Here is a 22631-nt window from a genome sequence, read left to right on the forward strand (position 1 = left end):
TTGTATTTTGCAAAATGTTCTTGATTTTCAGTAGGTCACAGGTATGGGAAGGAGAATTATATATACAGTATTCTTTTGCAAGACACAATAACAATCTCTGGGGCACAGATAAAAACAGTACAACTAGGAATGTTCAAATGCCATGACTTAAATGTTCTACTCAATTTTCCATTTGCATTTAGTTTTCATTTTACAACTGCTATACTCCATTCCTACTACTTTGTGAAGTGTTTGAAAGGGGTCTTTGATGAAGTAGCAGAAAATGATTATTTATAAATACAAAACTAAGCCGAAGTGTTGGAAAATTTGTGAATGACTTTGCCAAGATAAATTGGTTTAAAGATGAATTGAATCAGGGCGCCTGGGTGGCTCAGTCATTGAGCGTCTGCCTTCAGCTCAGGTCATGATCTCAGGGTCCTGGGATCGAGTCCCACATCGGGCTCCTTGCTCCACAGGAAGCCTGATTCTCCCTCTCTCACTCCCCCTGCTTGTGTTCCTGCTCTCGCTGTCTCTCTCTCTCTGTCAAATAAATAAATAAAATCTTTAAAAAAAAAAAAGATGAATTGAATCAGAGGATTAATGATATTGTTGACTTTCCACTCTCTGCCAGCATAAAGGTATAGGGATTAGTTAGCACAAGTTTTTCTATGATTAATGAGGCTATTGGAAAGGTGTTTTTAAGATCTTATATTTGCATTGAGCTAATTTTAAATATGAATTTTGTTATTCTAATTTTTCAATTAAAATATTTTAATTTATTTTCTAGAGACCTTGCAACATATATGGAAAAAAAACCCTAAAAGTAAGAGGGATATAGTCATTAGTGGCTTAATTTTAAAGATGGTTTGTCAACAATCTCCATCACTCTCAGCAAATTATAGAAATCAGAGCCAAACTCAGGGAAAAAATGATTTGCTGAAATTCCAAAACCCAGCTTTCAGATTTCTCTGACGTCACAGTAGGTTCTCTAGCCAGCCTTTAAATCATTCAAATGTATTTTATAAGACATTTTATAGGCAAGGCTATCTCATTTTAACACTATTGACATTTTCAAATGGATTATTGTTCTCTGTGGAAGACTGACCTATCCATTGTAGAATGTGTAGCACAATCCCTGACCTCTACTCACTGGATGCCAGTAACATCCTCTCCCCAAGTTGTAACAATCAAAACCATCTGCAAACATGGCCAAATGTCCCCTCAAGAACAGACTCATCCCTGGTTGAGAACCATTATAAATGATTCTGAGTTTGGCTTTCTAGAGGTGAACTTCTTCTCTAAACCATGGCCAGTCTTATTAACAGCAGGGCGTCATAGCAATCTTTTATGAAGAACTAATGTATTTGAGCCCACCCAAGGACACCAAAAAAAGAAAGAAAGAAAGAAAGAAAGAAAGAAAGAAAGAAAGAAAGAAAGAAAGAAAGAAAAAGAATATAACACAGATCCATTAAAAAGATACTTACAAGTAGATTGTAAACTGAGAGTTTAATGAAATAAAGAGAAGCAAAGTAGGCAGATTATCTAAGAGTGCCATTGGTAGGTGTGAATGGGGTCAATTAAAACTGCGTGAGTTGAATATGCATTTTCATGTGCCTAATGATTTCTGAAAATCATTTGCTGTGATGCATTAAGCTAGCCAATTTAAAGAGTGATTGACCAAAGGAACGAAATTGCATAGCCAATAAAATTGATTACAAATTTGGGAAAAATTGAGCACCAATCTTAGAAAAGCCGTTTATGTGTTACATCCACAAGAAATACTCATTATGAAGACATATTCACTGAATACTGTTAATTGTAAATTAAGAGTATAATATATGTGCACTATAGAAATGGAGAACTTAAGACTGATAGGCTCTTTTAGTGCATGACTGACTGAACATTGATTTCAATGAAAAATTGGAGCTGCAAATAAGAAAGAAGTTTGGAGATACTGGGTTGCACTTAATGGGAAATTGCAAAATCAAGCTGCAGGTTAGCAGTTGGTCATTCCTGAAACACTTTATAATGTGACAATGGTGTTGTGTAAATTCAAACAGATATAAATCATTGTCTTAAGAGTCCTAAGGGATCTGGCACAATCTCTCCACCAGGATGACTTCTTTTACAGCCTCATTACACTTACCAGTGATTCATGGGTGTTAGGCTTGACTGAGAAGGGTAGAAGGGGCTAAGGAACTCAGTCTGCTGTATTTCAACTATGCAAATGAGCATATTTCCCCAGGACTAAAAGGCAGCATTTCTAAAAGAAAGGGATTAATCTCTGTCTATTCTTATTATCTCTTTGTTGAGATTCTCAAAGTAATACAAGCCCATGGAAAAGCATTCTCAGTATGGCTTTGTGTTGCATCTTTAAAGCAAGACAGAGCAATTTTATCAAAAAGTCCTCTGATGTGGGACAAGCAAAGTGATGACAAGGGGCTGGAGCACTGTGCACGGAATGTAAATGATTTAAGGGCTAAGCCTCTTGGAAATCGGATACACTAAGATGTGTTCTAGAGCACAGTCTCTGGTCCAATTATGAGTCAGTGAATGGAAATCTTCCTAATGAGATAGTGTGGGGTCTAGGAGACCCGGACATAATCCTGACAACAAAGCCCTCTTTTCTCAGATCAGAACTACCAATTCTCCCTCTGATTCTCTTCATTCCAGGCAAATGTGGTCATGGATTTTTGATGAGGAAAGAGGGACACTAATATTCTCTTAACTCCATTGATATACAGTAAACAAATTGAGAGAACACTACTTTATTGGAGTCGTAGATTTGTCCATCGTGCCTGGCATATTGAAAGTGAGGGAAAAAATGTGATACCAAGTCTATGAAAACAAAAATTTCCTTTTAAAATTAAACTAAATTGCTATATTTAAGTGTAAATAATATTCTGTCAGGAAGATCATCAAAGCCTATTTAGAGAATCATATCAGCAACTCTCTAGTAAAACATTTAAATGCAGTTTTCCAATAATGCCATTGTATTCAAGGCTACAATAATATAATTGTTATATTGTATGCAAAATTAAATTTAAAAAGTAAATATACACATACAAAAGATAAACACAGAACAATGTTTTTGAAAATATCAAGTAGAATTTCTCTCAGTTTCTAGAATACAATCGATTTTGACATATTAAGCAGATTAAAGATTATTACTAAAGATAGCATAGAGAACCATTAGTAAGCAGAACATAGAAAGCTTTATGTATTTCTGACAAAGCTTAGGAATTTAAATACTAATGACCCATCTACTTTATTTACCTAATAAAATACCAAGTATAAAGTACATTTTAAAATATATGATCCATCACTTCTGGCTACTTGGGGAACATTCTGGAAGTTGGGGAGGTGACATGGCCCCAGGGATCTGATTAAACGCACCATTAGAAGCTGGGTTGATCCAGAGACAGACAGATGGCTGAAAATGGCAGAAAAGAAAAAATAAAATGGACAACCACTAGTATTATTAACTCATCTCTTAAGGACTTGCATTTTTATTGATGGAGGCTAAAGAATGCTTTATATCAGCTGAAGAAATATTTCTAGCCAAAATTGAGAAGTTTATTAATATTCACCCAAAGAGTTTTTTTGGTTCTGTCTACTGCCCTCCATGGGCCTGGGGAATGGAAACTGATGTTCAGGATTCAGCAGAGATTCCTGGGTAGTAATTTACAGATACTTCCAGTATACAACACAGTAAATGCTATTAATCTTATGTGCACTACAGCTAAGACTGCCTCCAAACCATACACAGACAGCATTTGCTATAGAATTATAACAACTGAGGCTTACATCAGTGAGCAAAGTCCTGTGTGGAAAACATTTCAAAAGTTAAAACTGAGTAGTGATACATTTAACCCAAATTAGAGTATCAGTTACAAAAGTTCTTTTGGAAGAATGTTAAAGTAATTACCAGTTAAATTATAATGTTCAAATATATATTTAAAGATTTTTTAAAAATTTAAAATAATAAAATATATATGATTAAAAATGAAAATAAAATAAAATATATGATCCATCTATTATACTAAAAGGTAGTGTTTTTGCCAATACCAGCATTCAGAACATAGCTGTGAATGTAAAACTAAACAAAATCACAAAAGTTGACTTCCATAAATCAGATTTGCTTTTCAGGTCAGACTTATTTTTGATCTTTGGATTCATGTATTCAACTGCTGGTTGGTCATCACAACTTCCATAGCTAATGGACAGTTGAAATTTAATATAATAAAAATTGAATTAACCATATTTTCTTCTAAATTGGCCTCTCCTTGAATATTTAACTGTTGGTACAACCATTTAGAGTAAGCTCAATCTGTCTCACCTTCTCTGCCAACCCAATTAATCCAATTAATCACACCCATCACCGCTGCCCTGCAGCAAGCCATAATTGCATTTCCATGGAGCACTACAGGAGTATTGACCGCTAACTGGTCTCCCCAAGTCTAGACTTGTTCTCTTGATACCATTGTTCACTGTTGTAGAGATACCAAGCCACTCCCATGCTTCAACAGCAGCCAACAGCTACAGGAAACCATCTGCAGTACAGCATCCTGAGCGTGCAATCTCTCACTGATTGCCTTTGTTCATACTGCCACCTACAGTTCTACCCTCCACTCCTCCCAGGACACAGTATATCATTTATACTTCTGCATTTTTTTTTTCCCATCTCTTTCTTGTTTGGGCTTAAGAAAAAACTTGTGTCATAGCCATCTTTTATTCCAAGGGACTGGCATAGTTCCTGGTCTGTAGCAAGTACTGAATGGTTATTGAATGTATTTTCGGATCCATAATTGCCAAGCATAATGATGGTCCTGACATACTGAGAATACCACTTGCAGCTAGAGTGAAGAATCTCCCAATTAGAGTAGTTTCGCAGAATAGAAGCTTATTCCTCCATCACCTGAGTCCCACATGAGTGTTGCATATCAGAGGGTGGCTTTCTGTCTTCCAGAATCCAGCTTCCTTCCAGCTAGCAGCTACACCATTGCACAGGGTCTTGGAATCTGCTTCTAGTCAGCAGAAAGGATTTGAAAAGATCGAGGGTGGAAGACCTACCATTTCTTTAAAAACCCACATTAGTTATAAGGCCAAGACTGGATGTAAGTGGCACAAAGAACTATAGTCACTGTCTGGGAAGCTACTTCTGCCAAAACTCTTGCCCGTGAATATTTGAGGACTAGCTAGCCATTTCTAACACACAACTTTAGAAAGTGAGAATATATGTATTGTGCTTTAAAGGGAAGTGATTTTTTTCCCCCTGAAGATATTGGTAAAGAGTGGATTTTAATTATCAGGAAAAAGGCCCTTAGGTATAATTTTTTTTTTTTTATTACCAACAATTCTGACTGGGATTTGAGGTAGCATCAGCTTTGGGAATGCTTTTCAAAAACAATGAAGTCCATACAACTTTTGCTTGGACCTCCAGCAAATTATAGGGCCTGCCCAGTGAGATTAGGCATATGGAATAGCTCAGATCTCCTGCAGTAATTACATCTCACCATCTTAAGGACAGATGTTTTCCAGTACAGGGGTAGCTGCAGGTTTCCTGAAGCAGGTGGAGTGTCTCCATACAGTTCTACTTTTCAGATACTATAATTTGGAATCAGAGAGGATGTCTCCTACCATTCAAGATAGCCCCCAAATTTCACTTATCAAAAACATTCTTTTTGAAGAAATTGCTGGATTTCTTCATATGAATATCAAATAACTGTATTGCAATTGCCCACACTCCCCCATTTGATATATGTGAAGTGAAATGGAAAATTTGCCCAATAGAGATAGGCAGGTTCTATATAAACACATCTGTAGGTCATTTAGAAATTACTATCATCACTCTTTTCATTAAAGTGACATGCATATATTTAGAAACTACTTTTCAAAAACCTAATGAAAGTCTGTCCTTGATAACTTCTCTATATGTTCACCTATAAATCAGTATTAAAATCCTTTACATAATGAGATGCACATTCTTGGGGAGGGAAAAAAAAGGGAAGTTTCAATTCTCACTTTTTTTTTTTAAATGTGAACCGGAACTTTAACCTGTTTGTTTACATAATTTATATACTTATTGTCACTGTATGTGTTTAAAGGTGCTTCCTACGTATTTCAGAGTTTTATACAGTTATGAATTCTCTAGTGTCTTATTTTCACTAACATTGAGTTGATTGTTTTACAATGTAGAAATAAATACATAGTTAAGGGCATATCAAAATTCATACACTGGTATCTATAAGGAGTGTAAGGTTTTCATGTGAAGATTCTCAAGACATCTCTATTGAGTTCATTGTATACTTTCAGTAAATCATTTATGCTGACATGGTGTCATGGATAAAGTCTAAATTTGTATATGAGAGTTACAATAGCTGTTTTCTGCCTGAGTACTCAAAGTCTCACCGAGGCCTGTATTTTGTTCATGGAATCCCAGGGCTAAACGGCATTGCACAGGACATAGACACAAACTTGTTAAATGAATAATGGGTTTCTGTGATCATCTCACACACAATTTCCAAATTTAATCCTCCTTGTATAGAGTTTTATGTAAGGTCATTTCACAGTGTATATATATTGAGAAAGATAGCTAATGCATAATTTACTGAAATAGACATCTGTTAGAGGTAAACCAGTGAGGTCATTTTTATATTGAAATCTGTGAGAAAGCCCATGGAAACAAAGTGTAATGCAAATGGAATATTAACTTCTGATTAAAACACCTTTGGATTCAATTGATAACATTTCATGTTGAACGGTATTGGAATTAGAGTCCCCAAACACCAAGCTTCTTTGTGTAGCCAATGCTAACAACTCAGGAGTCTTGATTGAAAACCCAGTTTATACAAAGCACGAACATCTCAACATATGGTTTTCTATTATTTTTCATGTAAAGGACTGTAATACTTTGATACCCTATTTTTATATGGATAGTGAAGCATTTAAAAGAGACCTTATATGTGTGTCTTTGGTTATTTTCATTCCACATTGCCTGAATGATTATAATATGAACCAATAGGTAATGCGAGAAAATGGTAAAGGGTACTGGTGGTTAGCTATAAACACTCTACCAAAGGGCTCCTGGGTAGCTCAGTTCGTTAGGCGTCCCTCCGACTCTTGATTTCGGCTCAGGTCATGATCCCAGGGTCTTGGGGTAGAGCCTCGTGTCAGGCTCTGTGCTCAGCACAAAGCCGGCTGTCTCTCTCCCCCCACTCCCATCTCTAAATTAAATAAATTAAATCTTAAAAAAAATAAAACAAAATAAAATAAACACTCCACCAAAATGGACATTGAAACATGGAGACTTGTTTATGATAAGGCTTTATTAAAATTGATAACTTTTTTTTCCAGAGGGAAACATGTATATGTCTCATTAGGAAGGTAATACCTGTTTTGTGAAGAAATGGATGGATTTTAAATAATATATAATCCATAGAAAGCACTCCTCTATATCAACTCTTCTTTCTATAGCAAGCTTGTTTTTAGCAATTAAATTTAGCAGTGCCTATAATAAAAATTATCACAGGACTATGACAAAAATGTGTACTTATTTCTCATTTTTAGTTTATTTTAAAAATCATGCTGGTTATATTTGAAGGTGAAAGCACAAACTGTATTTTCAAGATGTGTTTTTCCTCAGTAGAATTATGTCATGGGTAAACACTATGGATATCCATCAAAGTGAAACCTACAAGGACATAAGAGCTCGTTATTAGTGAACATTGTTTGTAACCTTCAGATGGCTTCAGCATTTCTGTCACAAAATGGCAAGCAGAATGAGAGATTAAAGCACATCGTTCCCTCGAAATTAACATCACTACATAAATTATGGCTTTTATATAAATCTAAAAGGTTCTATTTTTTATTTTAAAACAGTGAATTATTACAGCCTCCAATCTTTGTAATAAAATGTTACAGCAAGTTCAAGTTCAGTTAGGTCAATGCTGGCTTCAGGTTAACATTATTGATTGAAACTTGCTAAAGCATCGTGGCAGATACAATGCAATAACTTTAGTCAGGAAACAAAGCCAAGCAACATACCCTTGTGGTTCTGATACTTGTTTAGGATTGTATGCTTGTTCCTACTACAAAAACCTCGAAGAATGGAAAGAGAATTAAGTGTAGGATTTTAAAACACTGGAAAATCACAGAATGCTATTCTTCACACACTACTAAGAACTTTGGTAGCACATTTGCAATTAAATCTTTTGTTTATGTTTTTAAGAAATAGTTTCAATAAGTGAATATTTTTTTATCCATATCCTAAAAATATCGAATCTTTAAAATGTGCAGTATTGTGATGGTTTTCAGATAATACTTTATATTCATATATGTGAATATGTAATCAGATTATATTATATATGATGTATAAAATATATGTATATATATAATATATACTTAGTACTAGGCATACTTTGTGAATGAAGAATTAGGAGGGCTTCTTTTTTTTCTTTCTTCCCAGATTATTCCCTCTTTTAAGCAAGGTTGTAAGGTGATGATAAGTGTTGGAACGAAGGCTGCAATCTGCTATAATGGGGGATGGCTGTTCTCTTTGCTACCTTGACTGATACAGTTAATGTGTGCATCTATGACCTTGACAATTTTCAACAAATGTATTTGAAGTAAAGGGAACTATACTTCAGGCAAAATATCATAGCAATCAAAACCTTTGGTGGTTAAATTGACTAAAAATATTGGCCTATTATTCAATTTATTTCATTTCTGTTAGTAATAGCCTTGGTTGACAGAGAGATTACTGGGTGCTTTCATCAAAATTTATGAACAGAAAGTTTAAAGAAAGTAATCCGCTACTGATTTTCTGAGGGACATATCATTAAACTGATATTCCTTTGTACTGTTTTCTAGTTGTTTACTCATGGAATGGTAAACTACAGTGATGATGTTTGAAAATATGTAAAGTGGAAAATTCTTCTAACAGGTGGAAAAATTTGTACTCAGGTCAAGCACACATGTAGACCTGATTATCCACTAAAATGGGTAAACTCTTACATTTAAAAATTTCAGTAGCACTATTTGAACCTTTTCCTCTGTGAGCAGCTCTCAGGAAGATGAACATTCCTATAATTGAAACGATCATGTGCATTCTGACCCTAATTGGGTAAGTTTAATATTAGGTGCACACCGTGCAATCATGGAAGCAATTATGGGCACTTGTCCTGGGGCTGCCATGGCCCAGGTGCTACTGCCTGATTGTCATTTGGTAATTACCTCAGTACTTCTGAGCTCCTCCTTAGCATCAGTTAAATGGTGCAACATACTTCAAGTAAGTGAAGTCTCCTTGGAAGTACAAATAAATACTTAATTATTTAGTTTGCGGCTTCATATAGGGGCTGTCTGTTCACCTGGAATGTGCAAATGTATAATGAAATTTGCCTTCTGAAGAGACTTGCATGGAAGTCAAATTGGAGATGAAATCTTTGCAATTAGCCACACAGTTCCTTTTGAAATATGGAAAAAACCTTAAATAATAGTGATGATAGAGGCATTGCCAACTTTAGAATTTTTTTCAAGTCTTTGAAGTCTGACTTTGCAGAACAGATTGTAAATCTCTGGCCCATTACACACCTGCGGAGATTTTGGTGTTTTATTTCTCTTGGGTGAAACTGCAGAAGCCCAAACCATGTTAATCACTGTCAGAACCAGTTGTATAAAATGCCAAAATGCAGTGAACCAAGTGTTTTATAATAAATATGACAATGCAGTCAGAATGTTGTTTTGTTAGGCTTGTTATTTGTGGTAATTTTTCATTTATAATCTTTGAAAGGAGAAAATTCTAAGGCTTTTATCAGAAAAATTTTAACCACAGGGGAGATGTCACCATATTGTATAAATAAGACTCTGAGTACTTGTATAATGGCTAATTCAGACAAAAAAATAAACTAATTTAATAGTAGCATTTGCTTTAAGTGCCTTAAAAATGCTGATTAAAAAAAAAAAAACTTCAATATCAAACACCACCACTAGAATTGTATCTGTCACTCTGTGAATGGATAAAATTCTTTGAAGAACTAATATTCTCACTGTATTATTTCATATCAAACTTTCATTTTACTATCTTTCTTTTTATTTATAACTGAATCTTAAATTTTTACCAATTAGTGGGTATAATGATTGGAATATGGAGAATAATAATTTTACTCTTCTACCAGTGCTCTTATTTGAAATAAAGAGTGGATTAACTAGAGTTAAAATCATCATAGCTCGCTTAGCTACGTCACTGGCTTTTTCTTACATAGTATCCTGACATGCATGTTCAACCTCTTTCTCAAAGGAAACACATTCCATAACACAGAGAATATCATAATATGTCATAAATTAACATGTCCTGTTAATGATGGATGATTTTGATACATAATATCAAAATTGTGTTCTATCCATGTATTTTAATATTCATGCACCCTCTGATGAAATACATTTAATAACGTGTTAATTTTAGAGTGGGTTTTTCTATTGAATAACAACTTACAGAAATGTAAAATACTTTAAATGTACTTGCACATTTGTTTCTTGCAAACCAACACATAAGCAAAATGTCTAATGTTATTAGTTCAGTTCCATAAATATTTATTTTTCACCTAACAGGCACTAGAGTAATATATAGGAAGTATGCAAAAAAAAAATAGGATACATTCTCCTGGGCTACAGAATTTTACTTAGAAATAAATAATTCCAAGGCTGGATAACTCACCCTTACTATGTGCTTCCACAGTGTTAAGACACTATTTTGTGATTGCTTATTTATTGCTTGGGGACTTAAATCAAAATCGTAAGGTTCTTGGACATTGACCACATTTATTCACAATTATATCATTAGCTCCCAGGATAGTCCCTGGAACATAATAAGGAATCAATAAATGTGTCTTTCCTGAGAGGCTTAATTAAATTCTTAGTTGCTGTAAGAATTAGAGAAAAGCTGATATAGTAGGGAGTGCTTTCATACTAACTGTATTTCTGGAGTACTTTCATACTATACATATATATTTCTAAGTTCAGCATTATGTATATATGCTATGCCGCTCAGTCTATTTTCAGCCCTGTGACTTGGACCAGAAAGGAATGAGACTAAAATGAATGTAGTGATATACCAGTTCACTATCATGTCCTTAAGGTTCCTACTACATGCATATGAATACCACATAATTACTAAGGATACATTTGAAAATCAGGAATCTGCAGTTAGAAACTACCCAAAATTGATAACATGACCTTCTCAAAAGCATGGTGAGAGGTGGAATCCTGTGTTCTCCTCATTCATATCTTGGGGGATGTGTAGGCTACAACGTTGAAGAAATAACTGAACTAAAAAAGCACTGATGAATTACCCACAAAAATTAATTTGGGTACATTTTTATGGCCTCATAGCAGAGATGTCTTTTTAATAATTTCAGCAATTACTAAAGCTATTATCACCTGAGTTTTGTGTATGACTAGAGCTCTTGAATACTTATAACTTTTCAGTTTCAAGGCTCTGGGTTATACATCACTAACTATTGTTCAATGGTGATAGAGAAGCATTGTGTCCTTCACAGACCACTAGCTTCTGATGATCTAATTTCATCTTCAACAATAGTTACAAGGAAAAGCAAAAAATACCATGTTGAAAGTGGTGTTTTAGCTATTGTACATGTAAATGATTAGAGGGGAGTGGGCTCAGCGTTGTGTGGACCAACATTATTTCTAGACATTTCCCTGCAGTCAATCCTTAATTTTCCATGCTAATAGAGTAAATAGTATCAAATAGGGGGGATCTATAGATGAGATTCATATACATAGCTGAAAGAAACCTTTTAGCTAGCAAGGTAATACCTACATTTATTCGCCTTTTATCTGCATATTCTGTATGCATATATCATCTATTCTAGAAATATCAATTAAAAATAAATACCTACATGCCTCCTTTTATTCAAGCAGAGCATACTTTATCCTGATAGGAAAGATAATACATTTCTAATTATTTTTACAGAGTTTAGATATAGACAGATGAATATGGAAGAAAATGTCATTCACCATTATTTCCCTATTTAAAGACCCCTCATTATACCCCACCTATATCTCAGTTGCCCACCTTATGCATTGGTTGAGATTGTAATACAATATCTGTCCCAAACCAATCTCCAACCCCTTCAGGAGAAAGGACAGGAGAAAAAGCAATAGACTGTCTTACTTTGCTTGCAGAAAATAAGATCTAATATTAAAAAAAAATTAATATTCCAAGGAGTTGTGATTTCTCTCTTCATACATCCTTCTTCTTTTCAAATAATTTTTTGATAACGAAATTTTTTAAAGATTATTTATTTGAGAGAGGGGGGTGGCGAGAGTACACGCACAAGTGGGGAGAGGGGCCGAGGGAGAGAATCTCAAGCAGAATCCCGGCTGAGCAGAGATTCGGACTTGACTCCATCTCAGGACCCTGAAATCATGAGCTGAGCCAAAACCAAGAGTTGGATGTTCAGCAGACGCAGCCACATAAGCGCCCCGATAATGAACTTTTTTAAGACTGAAAATGTTACTTAAGGAAGACAGATTTTTTTAAAAGATGTCAATCGTAATTGAAATGCCAACTTATTGTACTGAATCCTGAATACAAATATGTAAATAAGGGTAAGATACTTAAAGATTAATAACGGAGAATTGGACCAAAGATTAATGATGGAGAATTGTTATATGTATATTATATATATATGTATTGTTATGTGTTCTGTGTATATATATTACATTTATATATAATATTTAAATATATATAACATTTAATTATGTTATAATTCTCCATCATTAATCTCTGGTCCAACTCTCCATCATTAATCTTTAAGAATCTTACATATATATGTGTGTGTGTGTGTATGGTGTAAGAATCTTACATGTATATGTGTGTGTGTATATATATATATATATATATATATATATACATACACATGCCTTGTATATATATATACATACACACACACAAACACACACATATAGAGACCTTTTGACAAAATAACTACCTTCTATAGATTTAATTTTTTGTTTGTTTCCACCCTAATGGCAATATTTTAAGGATGTAGAGAAAAGTGCTTGGACAATTCATTATCTATATCACATCAGTCTTTGACAAAGTCCCTCAAATGTTCCCGTGTTAAAGAAAAATAAATCCCTACAAAAGTCCTAAAGGAAATCACTACTGGAACTCTGAAATATTTAAGAAAACCCATTAATTTTAAATGATGCAAGGGGCGCCTGGGTGGCTTAGTCGTTAAGCATCTGCCTTAGGCTCAGGTCATGATCCCAGGGTCCTGGGATCGAGTCCCACATCGGGCTCCCTGCTCGGCGGGAAGCCTGCTTCTCCCTCTGACCCTCTCCCCTGCTTGTGTTCCTGCTCTGCTATCTCTCGCTCTCTCTGTCAAATAAATAAATAAAATCTTTAAAAAAATTAAATGATGAAAGATATATTTTGACATTATATACCTCGTGCATTGAAAGAAGTGTCTTATTTAAAGAAATTGCAAAATCAAAAAAAAGGAAATAACAAAATCAAGGAATTATAAGAGACATTGCATTCTTGTTTATAAAGAATTCCAAAAATTAAAGTGTCTGGGAGGAAACTATATATAAAGTCCCATAATGTTAGTGGCTATATATGCCAAGTTATATCTACATTAATCAAAATGTATGGATTTTGTTTTTGTATTCTTTATAGCTACCCACTCTAATTTCTAAAGATCACTAGAGACAATTTTAACTGGTTAGAGGGAAAATAAATTGAGTAGGATTTTACCATACAGAGATCTTTGCCCACATTTAAGATGTTCAGATATTTTTGAGTCTAATGCTTGAAATTCTCTTATAGTGCTAAATATCCATTTCTTGCTCAGTAGTTCCATATTGTTATTTTCCATATTTTTGATGGTTCTTCAGGTAAAAATACTATATAGTCATCCATTTATTCAATAAACATTATCTTAAGACATTCTTATGAGTCAAATAAAGATTGCTAACTATGTCCTTTAATAAATACACTCTAATCCCCTAAACAACAATGTGCTTTAGATATATTATTCATATTCTCAAGGTGGAGAAATTCAAGTTCAGAGAAGCTAAATGCTGTGCCAAATTTATACCACTACTTAGTCATATAGCTGGGATTTGAAGCCAAACTTAATTGCAATTAAAGTTCTTTCCACTATACAACTTCAGTTTTTCCTCCAATCTCTTATTCTCTTCTTTCCCAATAAAGACAAATTCACTGTCTTCTCAGTTCCCAGAAAGGAAATGAAATAATGATTTTTAGATTATGTAAGCTAAAAATAAAAAGTAAAAAAAAAGAAGGAAAATTAAAAGAAATACATTTATATATATCTTTTTATTACGTAAGCTCTATGCCCAACATGGGGCTTGAACTCACGACCCCAGGATCAAGAGTCACATGCTCTATGACTGAGCCAGCCAGATGCCCCAAGGAATACATTTTGAATCAGAGATCAATTCAACTGATTCCATGTCTAATAAGAATAAATATACAACATGCTCTCTCTTTCCTCAATTTATATAAATAATATATTTATTTATATAAATTATAAAATCATAAAAAGACAGTTCCCAATTCCTTTCTTTGGATAATTTAGCTTTATTAATTCCTCCCACTATAAACTTTTCAATGCCATGTTCCCTGGGTCATCATATAGTATTTGCACCAATGAATAAATGTGCTTATGATTATTCTCTTATCATTTTATATGTTTCAATAATCACATTTAAAGTCATCTAAGTAAATTATAATAATTAATAGTTACTGGGCACCTACTATGATCAGTTTTTATGCTAAGCATTTGATATGCCTATGTAACGATTCTCAGAGCAACTATATGAAATAGATACTATCATTAACTCATTTTACAGGTAATAAAACTAATGATTATCAACGAATGACCAAGCCCTTGGCATTCAGATCATCCACACGAGATTGTTTTGTGCTTTAAGTGTCTTCTTACTAGACATGTTCTAGTTTGTCATACATGTCTCCTAAACTACATGCATGTTACCTAACTGCACTTGAGTTTTAATATAACATTACTTAGTCCAAGAGATTTAGTAACTGAAGTAATAATGTGATATTTTTAATACATATTCACAGCAGGGACCATAAGACAAGGTTTTTGTATAATTAGTAGCACAGTTAACTAATTGGTTGATGAATTTGAACTACTTGAACTATCATTTTATTAATCTCATTGGAAATGTAGCGGAGAAGAAAAAAAGAGTAAAAAAGAGTAAAACATGTTAGGAATATAATATTAAAAAAGGAAAACCTTAAAAAGAAAATGAAGCCATTGAATATAATAGAAATCATTCAAAGAACTAGGAATTTAATATTCTTGCTTACAAGGATGAAAAATAAGTTGAATATCACACATTCTATAGACACATGTATTTTGGAAAAGGATAAATACGATGGTTAACTCTTTATTTTGAACTTGTTAGTGTTTTTCTTAGTTCAATAATGGTGTGCCTTCTGATAAGTTTTAACATTGTTTGGGTATCTCTATATTAAACATCAAAACAAGTGCACATGTTGTTTGAACTTAATAAGCAATATTATTAAATTTATTAAATATGAATATTTTCCTTTTAAGATGAAAATATAATTTTAGGAAAACATCTGCATATAAAACAATGATAAAAAGAAAATATTTTCAATGAACTAGAAGAAAAGTTTGTTTTCTGACATCATGGCATTTAAAATATTATTTCTACTGAAGAGTCCTTTAAGCAAATAAATATTTCACAGTATTAGAGTATTTGTTTTTATATTACAGTCACCAAGTCTTTAAATAGAAAAGCCTTCCTACATAGCAGAATCTGCTCCAGCTTTCATTTAATTTGCTCTTATTTTCTGTTGTTTCTTTCTACTATAATAAGAGCTTATAATAATGAACATGGTATTTGGTTAATGGAGAATGTATTGCATATTTAGAGATCTACATATTTATGTGACCTTCTTTTGTTCATAAATGCTAATATTTATTGCTTCTTTGTTGACATTTTATTTTGTGTTTTGTGACAAACAAAAGTACGATTAGCGAAGCTGTAAAGTTCTCATGGTAGCTGCCTGTGTTCCCAAGATAGCAGCATTAGTGTCTACAGAAGCAGTTAATGCTGTTTATCATTAGTGACAGAAGCTGGGGAGGACCTTCTGTGGCTTTTATCTTTCACCTTGCCAACAGAAGTTGATGAGCTTTCTGATTTAAATTCATAGGTGATGCTCCAGGATTTATATGCACTTCACATGGACAAGCACACAGGTAAACCCATCCTGCTGATGGAGACTAATTAAAATCATCTTAACATCCTAATACCAGACATCCTTATGAAAACCATTACTTTATCCATATTTAATGCCAACGTTGCCCAAAGAGAACATGGAATATAAAAAAGTTTATAGAGGAACTTTCTCTTAAATATTTAAAGAGTTTATTGCCTTATGAGTGACTTATTTTGCTTTTGTTTTTGGTGGGTTTTTTTGTTTTTAGAAACTAATGAATGTAAAGCACATTCTTGTAATGAACCTAAGTTTTTACAAATTTCAAATTTTAATAGTTACAGGAATTTTTAAAACAAAGCAAGGTGATTCTAATGAAGTAGCACACTTGAATAATACTGAGTACTTTTTTTCTATATAAATATTGTCCAAAGTGTGGTCCCAGAGACAGATACCAGATATCATCAGAAAACCAGATTATGAGGTCAGATTTATTTGGGAATATGAAAGTTTAAGCAGCTTTTGGCAGTTTGGGAATGTTCTGTACTTAAGACAGTAAGGAATGCTGGGATTGTTCAAAAGCATAAGATGGTATCTATACCTCCTAAATTTTTCAGAAATCATTTTGTGTGACTAGTTTTCCATGGAAGAGTGTTCAAAATGTTCTATCACTGTTGATAAAGCAGTAGAGCATTTCAAAATTTTAAATTGGGTAAATCTCCACTCTACCACCCCTTCTGTTTGGAACATATTTTCTCTTGCCCTCAATATAAAATCTAAACCCCTTACTATGAAAAGTAAAATCTTGTGTGGCCCAACTCTGCCTTGTCTTTGACCTTATTAGCACATCACTCTGTCCTTTGCTTCAGCCACTCTGGTGTTTTTCTTTCTCAAACGTGCCAAATTGTTTGGCACATCAACAACGTTCTGATTGTTTCCCTCTTGCAGGAGGCTCTCTTTGCACCTCAGTGTCAATTTTCTCTCTTTAGAGAGATCTTCCTTCCTTGTCTTTTCTAAAGTGTACTGTGCAGTACTTTTCACTTCCTAAAATAAGTTTATTTTGTGTGTGTGACAGTAAGCTGTCTGTGGATGAGCCATATCTATCTTGTTCACTGTCAAATCCCTAGGACCTAGCATGGCACCTGCCACAAAGTAGGTATTCTGTACACATCCTTAAATGAATACTCATGATTCTCTCATTAAAACTGGAAAATTGGGTAAGGGGGGAGACTTCTCTATTCTTTCCTTCTGTAGCAAAGGGTGAATACTCAAAAAAGATACCAAGTAAACCGAATCATTTATTTTCATGAAGTCATTGCCATTGACTAATATTTATTAGAAGCAACCATCAATGTAATATAATAGGTAATGCATGATAAAGTGGTATTATAAAGCTGTTACTGAATGAAGATTATAAGTACAATAAGAAGGAATGATTATGAGAATCATGCAGCTAGGGTTAGTCACATTTATAAAAATAATAGTAATAGTAGCGATAATAATAGTAAGATGCGCAAATGGTCTCAATATCCAAAACCAACAAAAATTTATTTTGTAAATGTTTTCATTTTATTTCAATTCCATGAAGATTGCTTACATATTCCTGACCAGAAAGCACTGTTAGCTAAATAATATGGTAAAACTTGTATCATCACATAGCTTTAGATGTATCTATAACTTAGGTTTTAAGCTACTGTAATTCTTTAAATGTAGTCACGCTATTTATTTTTAACTGTAGATTTTTAGATTAAGGTAAAAATAAATGTTTTGTGTTTTCTTAAGTAACTGAAGAAAAATAACTTTGAAAGTAAAGGCGAGGTGTTTCATTTTGCTTGGGAACTGACTGAGTTTACTCTGAGATGTGTTTCTAGGCTTGCTCGAGAAATTTAAGCCAACTCTTTGCTTTTCATGTTCAAATCTTTAAACATGGCATTTTAATGCAATTTTGCTCTTGCTTTAATGATATCAGCTGTGTAATCTCATTTCTTTTTTTGCAAGAGAAAAGCGTCGGAGTAAAGAGAATAGCTTTTAGTAATAACATGACACTCCACAAATCAATATTATACCCTTCAAAGGAATCTGAATTCACAGGATCAAGAAATTGTGACCCACAAGATTGTTTTCTTTTTATCAACAAAAATACATTTTATTCAGCTTGTTATGTTTTTGGTGCTCTATCAAATTCATTTTGTACTATTGGCAACTGTTACACTATAAAGATTAAAACAGTGGCTTTTATTCTATAACTGGAGTTGATGCCACATTCAGCTTTCATTCTTTCCTATGACCCATCTTATTCTCTGATACCTTTTTTAAAGTGCACATTCTGTGCAAGACAGCTTTGGAAAACATTCTTATTTTACAATCTTTTGTAGAAGTCAGCAGTAGCTGAATGAGTATTTCTGGAAAATATGTTGTTTCATGATAAGCAAGGTACTGAGTCCCCTTTCAAAGAGTAGAACTGAACTTCATCCCCATATTCAATAAATCAGCTTGGTTTTTCTATACACATTAATATATATTATAATATGTTATAATATATACAGAGAAACATTAATATAGATTAATATTTTATGGACATTAATATAGTACACAATAAATAAAATATAAACATTGATTATAATTATAAGTGATATTCAAGTTTTCAAGAACATGAAGTTTTTCCTGACAACCATGAAAATTAGGAAGCAGGAGAAAAGTGCCAGGGGATCCTGTACCAATAATTCAGAACCGTGATACTTTTTAAAGATAATGTTAAAATGATATATCAGAGGTAATCATAAGATTTTTTAATATATATGAAACACAAGTGTTGATATTTTTGCTCTATAATCAATGTAGATTTCAAGCTAAAATGCTTATTGCATGAATCAGAATATAACATCTAACATTTTAACACAATTTTAGAGTATATAAGTTAATTTGCATATATATTATGTAAAGCTATTTAATATGCATATTTAATGTGAGATCTAATTCTAAATTATTAAGAATGTTAATTTCAATTAAGTATGACTGCTTTGTTCAACTCAAGGATATGCTTGGGAAAATATCAGTATATGTAATACTTTTTCAAGTCTATTATTTTTCTTCCCTCTTTTTGAATTGGAACACAAACACACTCATCAAGAAATTGGATGACAAAACTCCATTTAAACTTTAATATATTCATATTTTAATATCAAATTTCTTGGATGACAAAACTCCATTTAAACCTTAATATATTCATATTTTAATATCAAATTCGGTATAGATATTTGCAAATCATTGATTTTTTTAATTGTAGATATCGCACAACTCACATTTTCTTCTGATTCAGATAATCAATTACTTTTCTTTGAAGACAGATGCTAAGATAGGGTAAAATCATAAAGAGCTACAAAAAAGTGTACTATAAATTTTATCCTAAGTAATTAAAAGAAGCTAAAATAGCACAGTATAGCTATCCAATTAATACTTGTTTAATGAAATAATATAACCTTAAAAATAGAAGGCAAGGATAAGAGCTTCCAACCTCAAACAGTATTTTAGAAAATAAATATGAAATGAGAGAGTAGAGCTATGAAATCATTAAATAAATGAACAGAATGGGTATTTACTAGTAAATATTTGTATTTACTAAATACCCATAGCATATATTTTATTCTATGTGTGAGTATAGAACTCATGTGTGTGTGTGTGTGTGTGTGTGTGTGTGTGTGTGTGTGTGTGTTTGCTCATGCACATGGATCAAATAAATAAAGAAGTGACAGAGCATGCAAAGCTCTATATGGTGAGTTGGAACTGATTTCTGTAATGACACACGCTTCAGGTTTGGGAATACAGAGAACTTACCAACTCTTCTTACGTTTTCTGCTGACTAAGCATTACATGTAATTGATGAAAACCATACCTCATTTTGTACTGGGTCTGTGAGATTTTGGCTTCTGATCCCTTGGAAGTTGATACTGATTGTGGAAGGATCAAACCAATAAGTCTGAATTCTCTCTACTTTTTTGAAGCATAAAGTGTTTGTTTGCCATTTATTTTTGATGCTAGAAGAACATATTTTAGAAAAGAGAATTATATGTATTCGTCCTTTTTATTAAAAGCCACATAGCATTTTCCCAAAAGTCTGCTTGAAAAGAGGTATGATTTTAATAGTGAAATAGTTTTGAGAGTTTATATTTGATCCGACCAAGTAAAATTTTGATTTTGTCAGTTTTGGGTTGCCACAGAACCTTTCAGTGGCCTGAGCAGGTCTGCAGGATGCACGTTGGATCCTCAGCAAACACGGGTCGGTGTTGTAGGGAATAGCATACCCTTGGCCTTCTGATCATCATTGCTCTTCTAAAATGCTGGTATCTTAGAAAGACTCAGAAAACCATTACCTGGCTCATAAGGCAAGCCAAGGAAAGAATGCTGGAAGTTTGCAGAAGAGGAGACCTTCTTTACTTGGCTTTTGCTCAACTCTGGAAATGACAGTTTGTGTCCCTATAGGGTAGTTAAAGCAGGAAGGACTTTCATAGAAGTTGACTGTGCTGAAGACACTTAATGAATATAATGTTCTGGAGAATGGAGGTTTGCACAGGGAAGGCAAAGAGTCCTGTAAGTGTTCCACTCTGACCAGGCATAGAAATGCCTTTATTCCTGGATTCTGCACCTCAAGTGGTTAGGAACATTGTTAGGTTAAAATCTGGATCTTGCTACTTAACATCTTTGTGACTTTGAGGAAGTTATTTAAACATTCTTGAATTCAGTGCCCTTATATATAAAGTGGGGATAATAATGCATACTTCCTGGGTTGTTTGTCAGAATTAAATTAATCCATTCATTCAAAATCCTTAGAGCAAGTTTAAAAAGCTTCAGAAAACATCCAATGCATTAGAATCATCATCATCATCATCACTATTATCACAATAAAGCTGGTAAAACAACAACAGCTATACAGAATTTGGTCTCTTTGACTAAGCACCAAAAAGCAGTCAATTCAGCCAACATTATTTGTGAAACAAGGAAATAAAAGCTTAACTCTCCTCAAGAATAATTACTACTATACTGCTTCTCCTAAAATGAAACAGAAACAAAATAAACAAGAAACTTACTTAAAATAGGAATCTCCTAAGCAAACACTTGCATTTGCTATGATTAGTGATAAAAATTTAAGTGTGATAAATTATGAATAGAGTCAATCCTGAAACATTGCATTGTCGTTCTCAAAGAATTGTATAAATATACACATTCTTGGAGACTTATGTTTGATAATTCCTTATTTCTGAAACAAAAATAAAACAAGCTAAAACAGCAAGAAAACACAAATCAAAACAAAGTAAATTTTATCCAAAACCAGTTCAGATCATTCTAGGCTAAGTGTGGCATTAGCAAAAAAGAGCTTAGATTCTCGGGTGGTCTGTGCTTAAAAGAGGTCTTTGTCAGGTGTAAACAACAGGCATAAAGGTAGGTCAAGAGACGCGCAGGACAATAAAAAGTGGATAGATCTCTTAGATGGATACAGAAGGAAATGAGAGTAAGAGAGCATCAAGGGTAGTGTTGAGCTTGTCTACAAGCTTGTCTACAAGCACAAATTTTCCTTTCTTCTCTTCTGGATTCTTTGACTGGTCTAATAATTAAGTTGACGTAAGAGAGAACCACAGAAGAAAAAATAAATTTAATTTCAGACATATAAGAGCTCATAAAAATATGAGACTCTCTGAAGTGACCAAACAGGAAGATTTTATACTGCTTAAACAAAGAAACAATTATTTGTGAAGGACTGACAAAAGGGTTTTGGCATGGAGTAGGGAATAAAGAAGAAGTAACAGAGTTTGTTTACATAGACTTCTTGGCTCTGAACACCTTATCTCTGGGGATAAGGATGCCTTTTACTTTCCAGGTACAGGGAGGGTAGCTGTCACATGGTGAATTTGTTTTCTGCTTTCAGGGGAAAATAAGGAGGGTTAAAAAAAAAAAAAAAAAGGACGGTCAGAGTGTCCTTCTTATGCCAATTTATTTAAGTAATTTTTTTCCCTTAAGCAACTTTAATTCCAAAATTATTCAATATGCCAAAGTGGCATAGTTTAGGGCAGCTTGCACTGAACCTCATCAAGCTCTATTAAAATAGTATAAAAGCAGTTTGCTTTCTGAACTTTATTCTACTTTCTATCTCATGGTTACTACCTATTTACCTGGTATATAATCTTATTCAGTGATTAAAGCAAGGTATTTATTTTAACTACACTTGTTTAAGAATTGTTCCACAATACATTTTGGAATTATGTAGGTTTTTTGATAAGTTACAGTATTTTACTAGAGCATAGCGATATGCATTTAAGTCTACTAAGCTGATCACTGTTAGAAATTAAAAAATAATGATAGAAAATAAAACTTCTCAAATAATCTTCTTGTTTGCAAC

The 22631-nt window shown here is 33.4% G+C and overlaps 1 protein-coding gene and 1 pseudogene across 6 annotated transcripts in view; both read left to right on the forward strand.

Moving 5' to 3' along the window:
- CADM2 (cell adhesion molecule 2) overlaps positions 1-22631 on the forward strand; it is a 1066008-nt gene that overhangs the window by 388766 nt on the left and 654611 nt on the right. The window contains exon 2 of one of the 6 annotated variants that reach the window (XM_073892089.1): positions 16238-16283. The exons of the other annotated variants lie outside the window; for them this stretch is intronic. Coding sequence (XP_073748190.1) covers positions 16241-16283 — 43 coding nt within the window. The 5' untranslated portion in view covers positions 16238-16240. The remainder of the gene's footprint in view (positions 1-16237; positions 16284-22631) is intronic. 6 annotated transcript variants of the gene reach the window in all.
- Positions 3398-3861, forward strand: LOC112824948 (protein SPO16 homolog pseudogene; annotated as a pseudogene).

This window comes from Callorhinus ursinus, unplaced genomic scaffold, assembly GCF_003265705.2.
Source record: "Callorhinus ursinus isolate GAN/ISIS: 27379988/994484 unplaced genomic scaffold, GSC_fseal_2.0 scaffold1, whole genome shotgun sequence".
In the NCBI taxonomy this organism is placed as follows: domain Eukaryota; kingdom Metazoa; phylum Chordata; class Mammalia; order Carnivora; family Otariidae; genus Callorhinus; species Callorhinus ursinus.